Here is a 13,419-nt window from a genome sequence, read left to right as displayed (position 1 = left end):
ATGGATGGATGGATGAATAGATGCATGGATGGATGTACAGGTGGGTGGATGTGTGGATGAGAGATACATAAGTGGACAGGTGGAGGGCTAGATGGAGGAGTGTGATGATAGAAGAAAGGATGGATGGATGGATGGAGTGACACACACAATGATGTAAGACAGTTACACAACAAACAAATCCACAAGAAAACACAAGCTCAAGACTAATATTAGCCACTGTTGCCATGCCAACGCAAACATCCCACATGTCTGAGTAAATAACAAAGATGACTAACTGTATCCACTTTAATCGCTATTTTTAAAAGTTAAAGTGCTGTGCAGCTGAGTACAGAACATCAGAAATATTGTTCCACTCCAGGAAGTGACGAGCCTAATCTGGGTCCCCTTCCCTAACGGAAGCCATGAAGGGAAGTGAAGCCGTATCCTCTGGTGACACACACTCCCACAGGTCTGGGAAGTCAGGTTTCTTTGCACAACACTTCTGAGTAAAGAAATCTTCTTGCCCAAGAGCAGTAAACGCTTTCTTCTCCCCCCAACAAAGAGAGAAAATAACAATTCAAGAGCTCCAATCACTGCAAAGGCAAAATGTAGTAATGTCAGCCTTACATTTACCAGGAGTAACTCTGAATTTCTTCTGTCCCTGTCCTCAGGCCTTAGCCAATGATTAACGCCAGTTCACTGCCAGAGTGGCATGTTACAAAAGTTGGGAAGGACGGGAACTGGCCGTCACCAAGCACTTCCTGGATCCTCGCAAGTGCTGTCCGCGTGGGGTGAGTTTCATGTTGGTAGTTTGGTCTGTTAGAGAAAACGGCACCTGAGGTGCATGGAAAATGCATTATGCTTAGTGGTAGTTCCTGTCTGAATCACAAGTATGTGATTCAATCAAAGTCAGGGCACAGAGTGACAGCGCCATCGGTGGCCCCGCAGCCACCAGGAAGAACACGCGGCTGTCACAACATCACACCCCTCCTCCCTGGGCCTGGGGGGCCTGCCTGCTTGCCTCTGCTGGCACAGCCCCACAGTTCAATTCAGCACACTCAAACCATAAGACAAGTCTCCACGGCAGAAGCGTCTCCTGGCCAGGCCGTGTTAGCAGATGCACACGTGTGTTCTTCCTCACTCCTCGAAACGCCCCTACAGATGGGGAAACCGAGGCCCCAGGGTGAATGAGCTCCCCTGGCAGGCACGGGGCCAGGATCTCAGCACAGTATCACCCTGACCTCAGACCACGGCACCTAACCTGGGGTGCCCCACACACTGGGTTCCTTAGGACGTGTTCAAATAGCAACTAAATGTAATGACTTTGGACGCTGAAGTCGGTCGAAGTCGCTCAAAGTCGTTCAGGGCACTTTGTCCCGTGAGACGCTGGGCAGACCCAGCAGGTGTTTGCAGGGGCCTGCCTTGTTCGTACCTCCCGGAACCCATGGGCTCAGACGCCGAGAAGGTCGCACAGGGGCGCGTGGGGTGTGGTGGCTACACTGGGGGACACCTCCCTTGTCCCTCAGGTCACAGCGTCTCCACCCAGAATACCGACAGCACACTCGATCCTCATGATCCGGGGATTCCATATCTGCACACTTGACCCTAAAATCAATCCTCACGGAGCTTTTGCCATCACTCGAGGACCGGAAGGAGTGGCAGAGAGCCTGAGGGGCCGGACGCCCGTGTTCCTAGCGTAGAGGAGAGCCAGGTGACCCTCTGCCGTCTGGCTCCTGCTCAGGCCGTGAAAAGGTGTCCTTCTTGCTGCCCACTGAGTGCTAGGCTGCCTGCGTTCCTGTGCTCTCTTCGGGTGACTTCGCAGCTTAAAACTGTCCCCGAGCATGGCACTGGAGTCCTGTCCAGTTCTGAGTTCGAGAGCCCTGACGGGCCTCAGGAGAAAACAGGTGTGTGGGATGAGCTTTACTCCGGCTGGAGCTGCACACTGTTGGCTGGGACTTCATGGCGGGTCAGTCCGGAGTCTGCATTAAATACAGTGTCTTTAAACAGAAACACACACAAAAGAAGGTCATCCACTGTTGGGTTGATGACAGTGTTGTAACGAGACTCCCGGGAACAGGCCTGCAGGCCCCCAGGACGGACGGTTCGGGGTCGCTGACCCGTGTCTGCAGTGACCTTAGGGAACAGGACCACTGAGAACAAGGAGGACCCACTGCGAACACGGCCTTCAGGAGCAGGACGCCAGGGGCCCAGGTGCCGATTGTGGAGCTCCTCCCAGGGCAGGTTCCGGGGTGTCAGTGTGACTGCCGCTCCAAGACAGACGGCCAACCGCGAGCACAGACCAAGCCAGGAACATCTGGCCTCCAGCGGAAGCCCTAAGGGTCCGAAATAAAACAGACCCAGCCGACACATGGATCAGGTGATTGCCTGGGTTCTCGGGACAAAGGCAGATGAAAGTCTTCAGAGAGAAGGCAAATCATAAGGACGAGGGTGTCCTTACCGAGTGAGGAAACAGGTACACACACCACGTTTCCAGGGTCCAGGCATCCGAGGGATGCCCCGTGCGCTGTCCTGCCCGAGAACAACGAGAAACGGCCCCAAAGGGACTAGTTCTCTCAGCGGGAAGGGACCGACGCTCAGGGGACAGAGGACGCCTGTCCTCAGGAAAACACCGACTGTGTCCAGGAAGGAAACAGACCTAGAAAAGCCCACAATGTGTTGACCAGAATTCTCGGTGCAGAACAAGATGTTGCAGATTACAAAAACGTGCCCGGAAGTAACCAAAATACACACACAATGGCATTGAGAGGGTACTGTTTAAAATAGCAGAAGCGTGGACACAAAGAGATGACCCATAAAAATGGAGTTCAATAAATTTGGTGATTCTGAGCAAAGAAATGCTACATGGCCATTCGCAAAGATAGTACAGACCTTTAATTATCACACAGACACAGGGGCACAATGTGCTGTGATGTGCACTGCAGAGAAGAACACAAACTGTGCCTCAGTTTTTACAGATGATAGAAGGGTGGATGGACGGATGGATAGATGAATGGGCAGATGGGTGGGTGGGTGGACATTCAGACAGGCAGACAGGCAGGCGGGCAGACGGATGGACGGATGATGGGGAAGCAGATGATACAGATAGGTGTGTGGAAGACTGGCCAAAGATACGAATGGAATACTGCAGGCGCACAGATGACAGAGACAGAGACAGAGAAGAGGATACAGGAAAACAGACGTACCAGCATCTCCGTGTCTGTACGTACACACACGTGAATGGGCACACGTGCATCTGACAGGCAAGCCCAATCCCGTAAGACTTTCCTCCGACGATAGGAATGCAAGTTATTTGTTTTGTTCGGTCCCTCTGTATTTTCACATTTTTGTTATGAACACGTACAGCTTGCACGGAATACTTTCAAAACACCGTAAGAAAGATAAACTGGACAGCGTGATGCGTGGGTGAGAGGGCAGTTTTGCAGCTTCCTCCCCGAAGGCTCAGCCTTCCTTCAGCAGGAAGGCCCCTGGGCACACGTGCAACTGGCCGAGTGCGCACGAGAGGTGAGCCCTGACGAGCAGCTGAGGGCCCGAGACAGAAGGCCTCGGGGCAAATGTCCGAGGACCGTACAGACTTGTGCACAACGTCAGAATCTCGGGAAGCAAACAGGAAGAGCCAGTGCCCCGCCGACAGGCGCAGGCCAAGTGTGCCCCACACGCGGGCAGCTGGACAGGCACGGTTTCCATCCCGAACCTCAAAAACAGCAGATTCTGGTTCCAGAAGCTGGCGATCCAAGCCGAGCACTGTTTCCTCCTGGTTTTTCTCCCTCTGCCTCCCATCACCTCCACGTTATCTCTGATCACCTAGGACAGACACCAGCCCAAATCCGTCAGCCCTCCGAGAAGTCTTTGGTTAAGCAACTGGCTTAGGAGAAATGTGGCTTTGATCCAGGAGTTACAATCCCTGAACTATCCTCCACCTACTGAAGATAACCGCACCCAGAGACTCTCTACGGGGGATAAATACACTGCCTTTAACCCCAGACAACAAAATCCTTTTGCTGGAAGGAGAGGGAGCAAGTTGTTAGCCTCCGTTTACCTGTGATGGTATTTTCTAAGCCCACAGCTGGAGCAAAGTGAACAGGGCTGGGGGTGAGGCCCCCGTTAGGTCACACCACACTGAGAAACATGGCCAGCAGCGTCCTGCCATCCAGCTGACCTGTGTCACAAGGGGCCCGGAGCTCAGAGCTGCTCTGTGCCCTGAATGGCAGTGCCTGTGGCGGACGGGACGGGAAGAGGGGCCTGACTCGGGGCACGGTCATCAGGCACCACAGTGTCCCCCACAACGGTGCAGAAACTCGAGATGCCTGAAATGCATGGCACTTCCTGGGGGCGCACTAAGTGACGTTCCGTGGGCGGGGCGGGAGACAGCACGTGAGTGCAAGCAGTGTGTCACCTGCAGCGGCCGAGGGCATAGAACCTCCCCCTCAGTATTCGCTCACCTTCTCTGTGCCTCCAGGACAGCGTGGAGGGCAGGGTCTAAGGGCAGCAGTGCATGGCCAGAGCCCGGGTCCCCGAGTCGCTCTGACAGCAAACATTTGGTAAAGGGCCAGATTGTAACTATTTTGGCTTCTCACAGCTACGCAACTCTGCCTTTGGAGCTGGAAAGCCGCCGTAGATAAAACAGCCGAGGGGGCCCGGCACACACTCGTACAGATCAGTCTACAAGGCGGGCAGCGATCGCGCTGGCCGTGACCACGGTGTGCCGGCCCCTGGCTCAGAGCAGAACCCCGAGGACGGCTGCCCAACCAGGGCCATCGCCACCACGCCCCTGTGGGTCAGGTAAAAACTCACGTCGTTTCAATCCACCTAGACTTTGCGACCAAGCTGATACAACAGCATTCCAAAGGCAAAGGGGGAACAGCAGGGTGGCATCGTTTTTAATTCTTTTTCAATCTAGACTTAGGCATGTGAAGCCAGTGGCTGCTTGCTTCTTATGTTACCTTTTTTCTTCAATTTTGTTTTATGTTTACGCGTTTTTGAGAGACAGCACGAGCGGCAGAGAGAGGGGGACGCAGAATCCGAAGCAGGCTCCAGGCTCCGAGCTGTCAGCACCGAGCCCGACGCGGGGCCGGAACTCACAAACCGTGAGATCACGACCTGAGCCGAAGTCGGACGCTTCACCGACTGAGCCACCCAGGCACCCCAACTGTTACTTACTTTTTTAACACACTTTGTTGCAGAATAATTTAAATTTTTTTCAGATTAGAAACAAAAGCAAGTGGGGAAATCACACTTTTGAGGGACTGGACTTGCTCTCCTGTCTGAAGCGACCTAAAAGCCCACAAAAGACACAAAGCAAGTATTGCGAGGACCGTACGTGTGGGTCAACAAAGGACATGATCCCTGAGACCATACAAGCACGCCAGAGGTCACGCCCTACAGGAGGGGATGATGCTGTGCCTCTGGGGAGACCGAGGCAGCTGACTCAGGGCAGTGTGCGGAGAAGAATGCACCAGGGGGAGCAAGGAAACCCCAGGGATCCACTCGGCAAAGAGCGCTCGGCTGGGTGTGCAAGGGCCAGTGGAATCCGAGTAGAAGGAAGGAAATTAGCAAAAAAACCAGAAAAAAGGAGAAAACCCAATGAAGCCAGAAGGTAGGTTTTGCGAAGGTCAGGAAAACGGATGAGTCTCCTGCAGACTAGTCAGGTAACAGCATTTGTCACCAGAAGCCAGAGGCGTGGCATCACGAACGGCCCCGCAGATGTGAAGGGGCGAAAAGGAACAACTTTAGGAGGGCAAGCACCTTGGGGACACCGTCCACCCGCGCTCATTCGGGGAGAAGATGCTGCCTTGACCGATCGGGACTCACTGCAAGCTCGCCTTCCCGCGAAGAAGGGAAGCTGCCGCAGGAAGTCCTGCCAAACATTTAAGAAAAGACTAACATAAGCAGTTCTGCCCACGCTCACCCAAAACGTGGAAAGGGCAGGAATGCTCCTGAACTCATCCCAGGGGGCAGGGCTGACCCTGAAGGGTCCAAATCAGACCAAGACATTCCAGGAACCGTGACAAAGACCAACATCCCGCGTGCGAACACAGACCCGGTCACCTCAGTGGGGCAGGATGGGGCGAGAGGGGTCTCGCGGGCGAGGGGAGGGAGGGCCCTTACCCTGACCGTGGTGAGGGCTTCACGGGCAGGGACAGATGTCAAACTTACCACCTTCAACATGAGCACCTTTCTAAATGTCAATTGTGTCTCAATAAGGCTTTTTTTTCCTTACGTGAAAATTCGCCCAAAAGTCAAAAAAGGAACATTATTGCTGGTTCAGCATGTGCTTCAGGCCCTACTATAGAGCAGACCCGGGATGATCCCAGCGAGCTCTGTGGTCTGGGGAGACCCGAGCCCGTTCCCACCCAGGGGTGGACTCGGAAGCAGCCTTCTCCCCGTGAACCTCGTCCACCGCCCTGGGCTGGGCCTCCAGGCTGGAAGGAGATGCTGGATCCCTATCCTCGGTGAGCCGAGCGTCCTCTGGGCACGGAGGTCTGGAACAAACCACTCTAACCAGGCCACGGTGCCCCGGGACACACGGAGGGGGGTGGATCATTGCCAGGTGAAGCTCTGTTCCCCAGGGCAATGTTGAGAAACAGTTTCCAGAACAAAGAAACGAGCCAAGAAATTAGCGAAGTGGGCACCAGGAAAAGGGGACGCCCAGAGGAACCCGCGAAGCGGCACACAGGTTCCTTCCCGACTTTCTTGCCAGGTTCCGGTTACACCGCGTGAGTTATCTTGTTGCTTTGTGATGGATCCTGCAACATCATTTCGTTGCCACGTCTGAGGGTTTACCCATGAGGTTCTTGGTGGACATGTGCAAAATTAACTTCAAGACAATGTGTAAGTCATTGAAACGATCGACTTAGATTTTAAATCTATCGACGAGATTATCCCTCACACCAACAGAGCACCCACGTACCCGCGGCAGGGGCGCCCGGTCTGCGCAAATCGTGTATGCAGCACGCAGGGGCCCATGAGCACACGGGGGCCCACCTGCTGCAGGAGCCACTGCCCCGCACAGGGAGAGGCGCCACCAGCAGTGTCCCAGCGGGCTGCTGAGGCATCAAATTCGGGAAGGTTTAACTGCTTTTAAATTGCATTCACCAAAAAACGCATTTTTAAATCAACTGCATCGTCTCCTACTTTCTCACGTGGCCCCTAACACGTATGGAAACGGTCACGACTAAAATGCCGAGTACATTCGGACGCCGCGCTTCAGGAGAGCTTCCTCGCTAGGTGCTGGCATTCAGAGAGCACAGGGCTTCTCCAAGTGCACACAGCACGCGGAGACGGGGCGAGGGGACCAGGCCCCTGCCTCCCAGCCCTGGGTTCTGACTGCAGAGCTCAGAGCTCGGCCACAGCCCTGCTGGGATCTACTCCAGCTTCCGCCCTGCTGTGGTGTCTCCAGTCAGAGAGAAAAAACTCCTACTGAGCCGACGGGCATCAGCCCAGTGAATGCAGGCCAGACTTCTGCTGGTTTTCCAACTGATGGGGAGAAAGTTCCGGAGACTGGAACTGTCTCCGTTTCTGCTGACCTTTGCAACGTTGAACCTTTCATCACTGCAGGGGACACCTGTCTGTCTGCCGGGCACTCGCTTCTTCCCTCCAGGCCACGAGCCCTCGCCCGCTTCCAGCCCACGGCTCAGGCAGAAGAGACTCCTCGGGGCTCCAGAAGCTGGGCTGGCCAGTGCGGAGCTCCAGAAGAATTCCCAGAGCTCGAACAAGGGGCTGCCCGTGCTGTGCCCAGGCCGTCACAAGGGAAGCCTACGGTCCTCTACAGAGAGAAACCGAGTCACGGGACGGGCAAAGAAGGAAGCCAGGCCGAGTCAGAATCGCCTCCTGGATTCAGAGGCGCAGGGACTGACGAGCTCAAAACACACGGGAGGAAGCTAGTTCTCCAAACTCCTGAAGCCCAGCTAAGCTGCTGTGAGTTTCCAAGAGGGCCACCTGGTCACACGGCCTCCAAACACAAGCTTTCGAGGGTGGGGCTGGGGCTGTGGCCACACACACACAGAGCCCCACTACCCGGTGACAAATGTCTCAGTGACAGCTCTCCCAGGGAAGGTCCCTCCCGGAGCCTGTTCTGAGCGCTGAAGAGCGTCCTCTCCTGCCGCTCTCCAGGCCGACTGCCAGCAGCCGCCCGTCGGCGCGGACCCGAGGAGCAGCGAGCATGGGAGGACACTGGCCCATCACCCTCGAGGGAAGATAGATTTCCACTACCTGAGTATTTTAGAAATATTCTTGTGGTGCTTTTCAAGTACCTTTGAGCTAAAGAGGTAACTGGGAACATCAAAGGAAAATCAGAAATTGTAAGTAAGCCAAAGGCTCCAGCACCCCCCAGCGTCCTGCAAAGCCCAGCGGAGCCACCTGGCCGCCTCCACCTGGATGGACCCGGTAACCTTCAGGCCAGCCTCCCCAGGAGCCTAGGGTGTCCCCAGAGGGCACGGTCAGGACTGAGGGGCTTCCCGTGAGCCAGAGGGAGGGCACAGAAGTGCTGAGAGGAGAGCCCAGCTGGAGGGCGGTGCACTGCCCACCCCCACCTCGGACACGTTTCTACGCAGCCCCCGTGAGCGAGACCCCATCACTGTGCCAGGGGGACTTGGCGGGAAATATAATCTCCCGACAGCCAGGCCGGGGAAGCTGCAAGGGAGGCTGGTGACCCAGGGGCAGAGACAACGTGAGACATGACAGACCGCCAGTGGGCATCACCATCCCCAGAGGGGCCTGGGGATGGCTGGGGACCCCACCCATGAGGCGGGAACCCCAGGGCCGCTGCAGGGCACACTGGCTGCACCCCAGGTCCACAGCGCTGCCCGCACTGAGCAGCGCCCCCTCCAGCACGCCACGGGACCAGGTGTTCCCCGAGGTGGGACTGCACGTGGGCACAGACCGCAAAACAGAGTCCGATCGGGAAACAGAGGGGGCAGGACAGCAGCCTGGTGGGCACAGCCCCTACCTACTCTGGGACCGGGCTGCGTCCCCGGGCTTCCTGTCACATGGACAGCTGTCTGGCGTGGCCTGGGCTGTCTGATGGTCATCAGTTTGGGAGTAGATTCCCATGAGCTCACAATGGAGGCCACAGGGAAAGAAAGAGGTTGGGGGAGGGTGCGGAGGGTGGAGGGCCTGTCTGCCCGAGGCCAGAAGCCCAGTGCGGACAAAGAGGCCGTGTTGAGAGGAGGGCCAGAAGGGCAGAGATGTCACACTGTTTTAGTCCTCGCTTTTTAATTACCGTGGGGACAAGCTTCTCCTGTGGTGAACAGACTAGAACATTCAAAACTGGAGCAGGAACTTCTACAAACACTCCCAGGCTGAACTGCACAACAGCACCCATAGACCAGTAGAAAGGGGGCTTGACGAGGCTGCCCGGGAGCACCTCTGGAGAAGCACAGCGACAGAGCAGAGCAGGGAAACCGGAGCGGGAAACTGGAACCCCAGACCAGAGCCCCAGACCGGAGCCCCAGACCACAGCCCAGACCGGAGCCCCAGACCGGAGCCACAAACCACAGACCGGAGCCCGCAGACCGGAGCTAGAGGCTCCAGACCACAGGGGGCCAGTGCGGCTCACTCTAGAACACGCCAGATACTTCCAGTGGGCATGAGCTGGGCTCAACCCAAACCTGAATCACAGGGTGGTCACAGACCGTTATTTTTGAAGCCCTGACCACGAATCTAAACAACCCAGTCTCTGCCGGGTTTGAACACACTCCGGGAGCACTTCAGGAGATGTCAGAGTTCGGGGATTCTGAGTCAATCCTTCTTTTTGAGGAGGTGGGGGGGGGCCTTAAAAGTAAAGGGCCGATGTGGGGTCACGTGGTCCAACTAACCTTGAAGCCAGGTTCTATCTTTATCTTCATATTTTTAGTGCCCAATTTCTACGAAATATTTTTAAAATAGGAAAAAAAAAATAGTGATGCATGAGAGCAGACAGCTGGGAGAAAAGCCACAAAGGAAAATTAAATATTTCTGCATGAGCGGAGCTTGTCATGTGATGGCACCTACTAGAGCCCGAGCGAGCCTGGCACCTCAGACCTGGCCTTCCTCCTCCTCCACAGGGTGCACGCCTTCTGGACCGTATCCTGTCTCCCAAAGCCTCCTCCCTCACCATTTGTTGCCCTGCTCCCACGACCTCGGTCCGGGGCCCAGTGACCCACACAGGGTCCCCTGCTGGAATGGGTCACCGCAGGAGTCAGCTCGGCCCTCCTCCCAGCGTCTCCAGCCCAGGCAAGTGCCCTCTTCCCGGGCCTGGGTCTGCAGAGCTGTGAAATGGGTTTGTGTCCATTTCAGCACAAATCTGTGAAAGTCTGCTTCCTTCTGGAAGGGATTTGGTCAGCAGAGTGTCCGTTCTGCCTGCCTCACAGAATCCAGCAGACCAGGCACGGGCATTTCAAAACATTTTCGAAACTACAAAGAGCCGTGAAAATATATGGTAAAGTTTACGCAAAAGAACGCTTTCTGGAAATCTTTCAAGTGTTAATAACTATTATGTCACATTCCAGGCCTACCATCGGCTATTTGTCAAACACTCTTAAACCTCTGTGGAGAATCTTGCCATGAACAGTAAGCCGGAGTAAGACTGCATTTCTGTTCCACAACGCTCATATTCTAAGATACTGTTCTTTTTTGGGGTGCCTGGGTGGCTCAGTCCGTTGAGCGTCCAACTTCGGCTCAGGTCATGATCTCTCGGTCTGTGAGTTCAAGACGCGTCGGGCTCTGGGCTGACAGCTCGGAGCCTGAAGCCTGCTTCAGATTCTGTGTCTCCCCCCCTCTCTGCCCTCCCCCGCTAGTGCTCTGTCTCTGTCTCTCTCAAAGTTAAATAAACATTTTTTAAAAAAATGTTTAATGCTGTTCTTTTTAAAAAGCAATTAAGAGTTGGAGACAAAGCACAGTAATGGCCAGATGTGAAAAGTGGTTTCGGGTCCAAGTTTCTTCCAGTGACTCAGTAAAGAAATTATCCGTATCCAGAAAGCCTTCACTGTGCCCGCCATCGAGTCTGTTAGTTTACAGTGTGGTGCCCTCTCGGGCGTCCTCTGGAAGGAAGGCCGATCTCTCTGAGAGGGACAGCTCGCGGAGGGTGACTCCCGCCAAAGACCCCGAGCAAGCTGCGTCGCAGAGTCAGCGGAGGGGAGAGGTGGTCTGCCACGGACTCGGGTTAAAAGTCCCAAGGCTGAGCGCCCACTTCCTAGAGCTCACTTGAGATTTTACAACTTCTGCAGGCCCTTGGGCGGTGCCAAAGGAGTTGGGCTCAGCCAAGAAAAGTGGAAACTATTTTTGGCATCCAGAAGGGCAGCTGTAGGCCGCGGACACAGTCGGCGCCTAAAACGCATGCCTGCCTTTACAGATTTGGAGAGCTTCTAATCCGGGACGCATCCGGAAACCTCGAGGCCCGAGGCCAACTCGGAGCGCGCCAGGCCGGGGCCGCGGGCGTAGGTCGCCTCCGCACGGCCTCCGCGGAGGGGGCACTCCAGGGAAGGCGAGGCCGGCCCGGGGGTCTGCGCGCGCAGAGGCCAAGTGCGGGGCGCCCTGTACCCACTGGAGCGCCGAGCGGCGGCGAGTGTGGCACCCCCGCGAGCGGCGCGCCCGGGCGGAAATGCGCTCGGCCCCCTCCGTCTACACCCGAGATGGCCACGGGGCTCGCTGAGCACAGGAAAAGCCAGAGGGAACGGGCGCCCCCGCGAGCCGGGGGTACCCGGCGGGTTCTAGGCGCCCGGCGTATGCGGGGACCAGGAGGCGGTGCTGCGGAACTCTGAGGACCCAAAGAGGGGACGAGGGCACGCGGTCCTGCAGGAGGGGGAGGCGCGCGGGGGCGCACCGCGCTTGGGCAGGCGGGGTCCGACCCCCGCCGCAGAGGAGAAGGGGGCGCGGAGGAGGAACACCGACAGGAGAGGGAACCGGGGAGGGGGCGGCGTGGAAGAGACGACGGGGAGGAGGGCGGGGGGGATACGGTGCGCCCGGGCAGGGTGGGGACCGGGAGCGGCGGGAGCTGCGAGAAGGGGGCACCGAGGGGGGACGCGAGCGGGCAGGGAGAGGCCTGCGGGGGCGGCGAGCGGGACTCTCCCGGGGCTGCCCGCCCTCCCCCCCCCCCCCCCGCCCCCGACCAGCCGGGGATTCCAAGCCGCCGGCTAACAAAGGAGGCTCCGGAGGCCGCGCGCCCCGGCCCAGGCGGACAAAGGCCCGCGCCCGCCGGCGCCCTCGGGCTCCCCGCCGCCCCCCGCCCTCCCGCCCGTCCGCGCCCTCGGGCTCCCCGCCGCCCCCGCGGCACTCACAGGATGGAGGTCTGCGGCGCCACGGCGGGCACGGCCTCCAGCAGCAGATGCATGCAGCGCACGGTGCTGCGGAAGCACAGGCAGCGGCTCGGGCAGCCGGCGCCCGGCTTCGGGGTCCCCGTGGCCAGCGCCCCCCAGCCGCAGCACAGCACGAGCGCCAGCAGGCAGCGGCGCGCGGGGCCCGCGGGGCCCGCGGGGCGCACGGCCATCGCCCTGGGCGCGCGGCGCTCGGGGACTCGAGACGACCGGGAGGGCCCGGCGCGACCCTGCGGGCTCCGGACTGCGCCCGCCCGCGCGGCCCACGTCCCAGCGGTGCGCGGGGGGCGGGGGGCCGCCAGCTGTGCACATGCGCGCGGCTCCTCCCACCGCACCCGCCCCGAGGGCCGGGGCGGGGCCGGGCGTGCGGCCGCGGCGCCCCGCTCTCCGCCCGGGGGCCCCCCGGGGCCAAGTCCGGGTCTGCGCGCGGGAGCTGCGGCCTGGGCCACCGCCCCAGCCGCGTTTGCCGCTCGTGTTGCGTGAGAGCGGTGTGAGCGTGCTCGCTCTGCTCCGGACCCGGTTCCACGAGGCCTCTTCCTCTCTCTCTCTCTCTTTCTCTCTTTCTACCTTTCTCTCTTCTCTTTCTGTCTCTCTCTTTCTCCCCCTCCCTACCTTTCTATCTCTTCTCCCACCCTCCCAGCCTCTCTCTCTCTCAATCTGCACCCCCCCCTTCTCTAAACACACACAAGCTGCAGCAGGATTGGAACCAGGCAGACGGGCACCTGCCTGTGACCCCGCGGCCCTCTTTCTGCCGCTGCTGCCCCCAGGGCATTGTTCCCAGCACAGAGGACATTTGTGTAGGGTCCTGGGTCAGGATGTCGCTCAGTGCCCTTGCAGGTCCCTCCCTGGTGGACGCACCCCCAGGAAACCAGTGTTGCCTTCTCTTCTCAGCTCGACAGCAATGTCTACACCAGCCGCGGGGGCCCCGTCCCGTGTCCATCTGGCCGGGCTGCTGGCACACAGAGCTTGGGCCCAGCTCTGACCCAGGTGTTGTGCTGCAGTGGTTTGCAGATGAGAAAGCATGGGTGGATGTGTGCAGTCTGCTGACTTTAGGTAACGATGGCCTCCAGTGTGGGTGGGCCTCACCCAATCAGTTTACGGTCTTAAGCATAAACCAGTGGGACATGGGTGG

At 58.0% G+C, this 13,419-nt stretch overlaps 1 protein-coding gene across 2 annotated transcripts in view; it reads right to left on the bottom strand.

The window, feature by feature from the left end:
* PXDN (peroxidasin) overlaps positions 1–12,590 on the bottom strand; it is a 76,878-nt gene extending 64,288 nt beyond the window's left edge. Inside the window, exon 1 of one of the 2 annotated variants that reach the window (XM_043604657.1) lies at positions 12,252–12,590. In XM_043604657.1, coding sequence (XP_043460592.1) covers positions 12,252–12,460 — 209 coding nt within the window. In that variant the 5' untranslated portion in view covers positions 12,461–12,590. The remainder of the gene's footprint in view (positions 1–12,251) is intronic. The other variant, XM_043604658.1, reaches the window with a different exon arrangement.
* Between the last annotated feature and the right edge of the window lie 829 nt (positions 12,591–13,419).

The sequence above is a fragment of the Prionailurus bengalensis genome, chromosome A3 (assembly GCF_016509475.1).
Source record: "Prionailurus bengalensis isolate Pbe53 chromosome A3, Fcat_Pben_1.1_paternal_pri, whole genome shotgun sequence".
Taxonomy (NCBI): Eukaryota; Metazoa; Chordata; class Mammalia; order Carnivora; family Felidae; genus Prionailurus; species Prionailurus bengalensis.
This window is presented reverse-complemented; position numbering and strand designations above follow the sequence as displayed.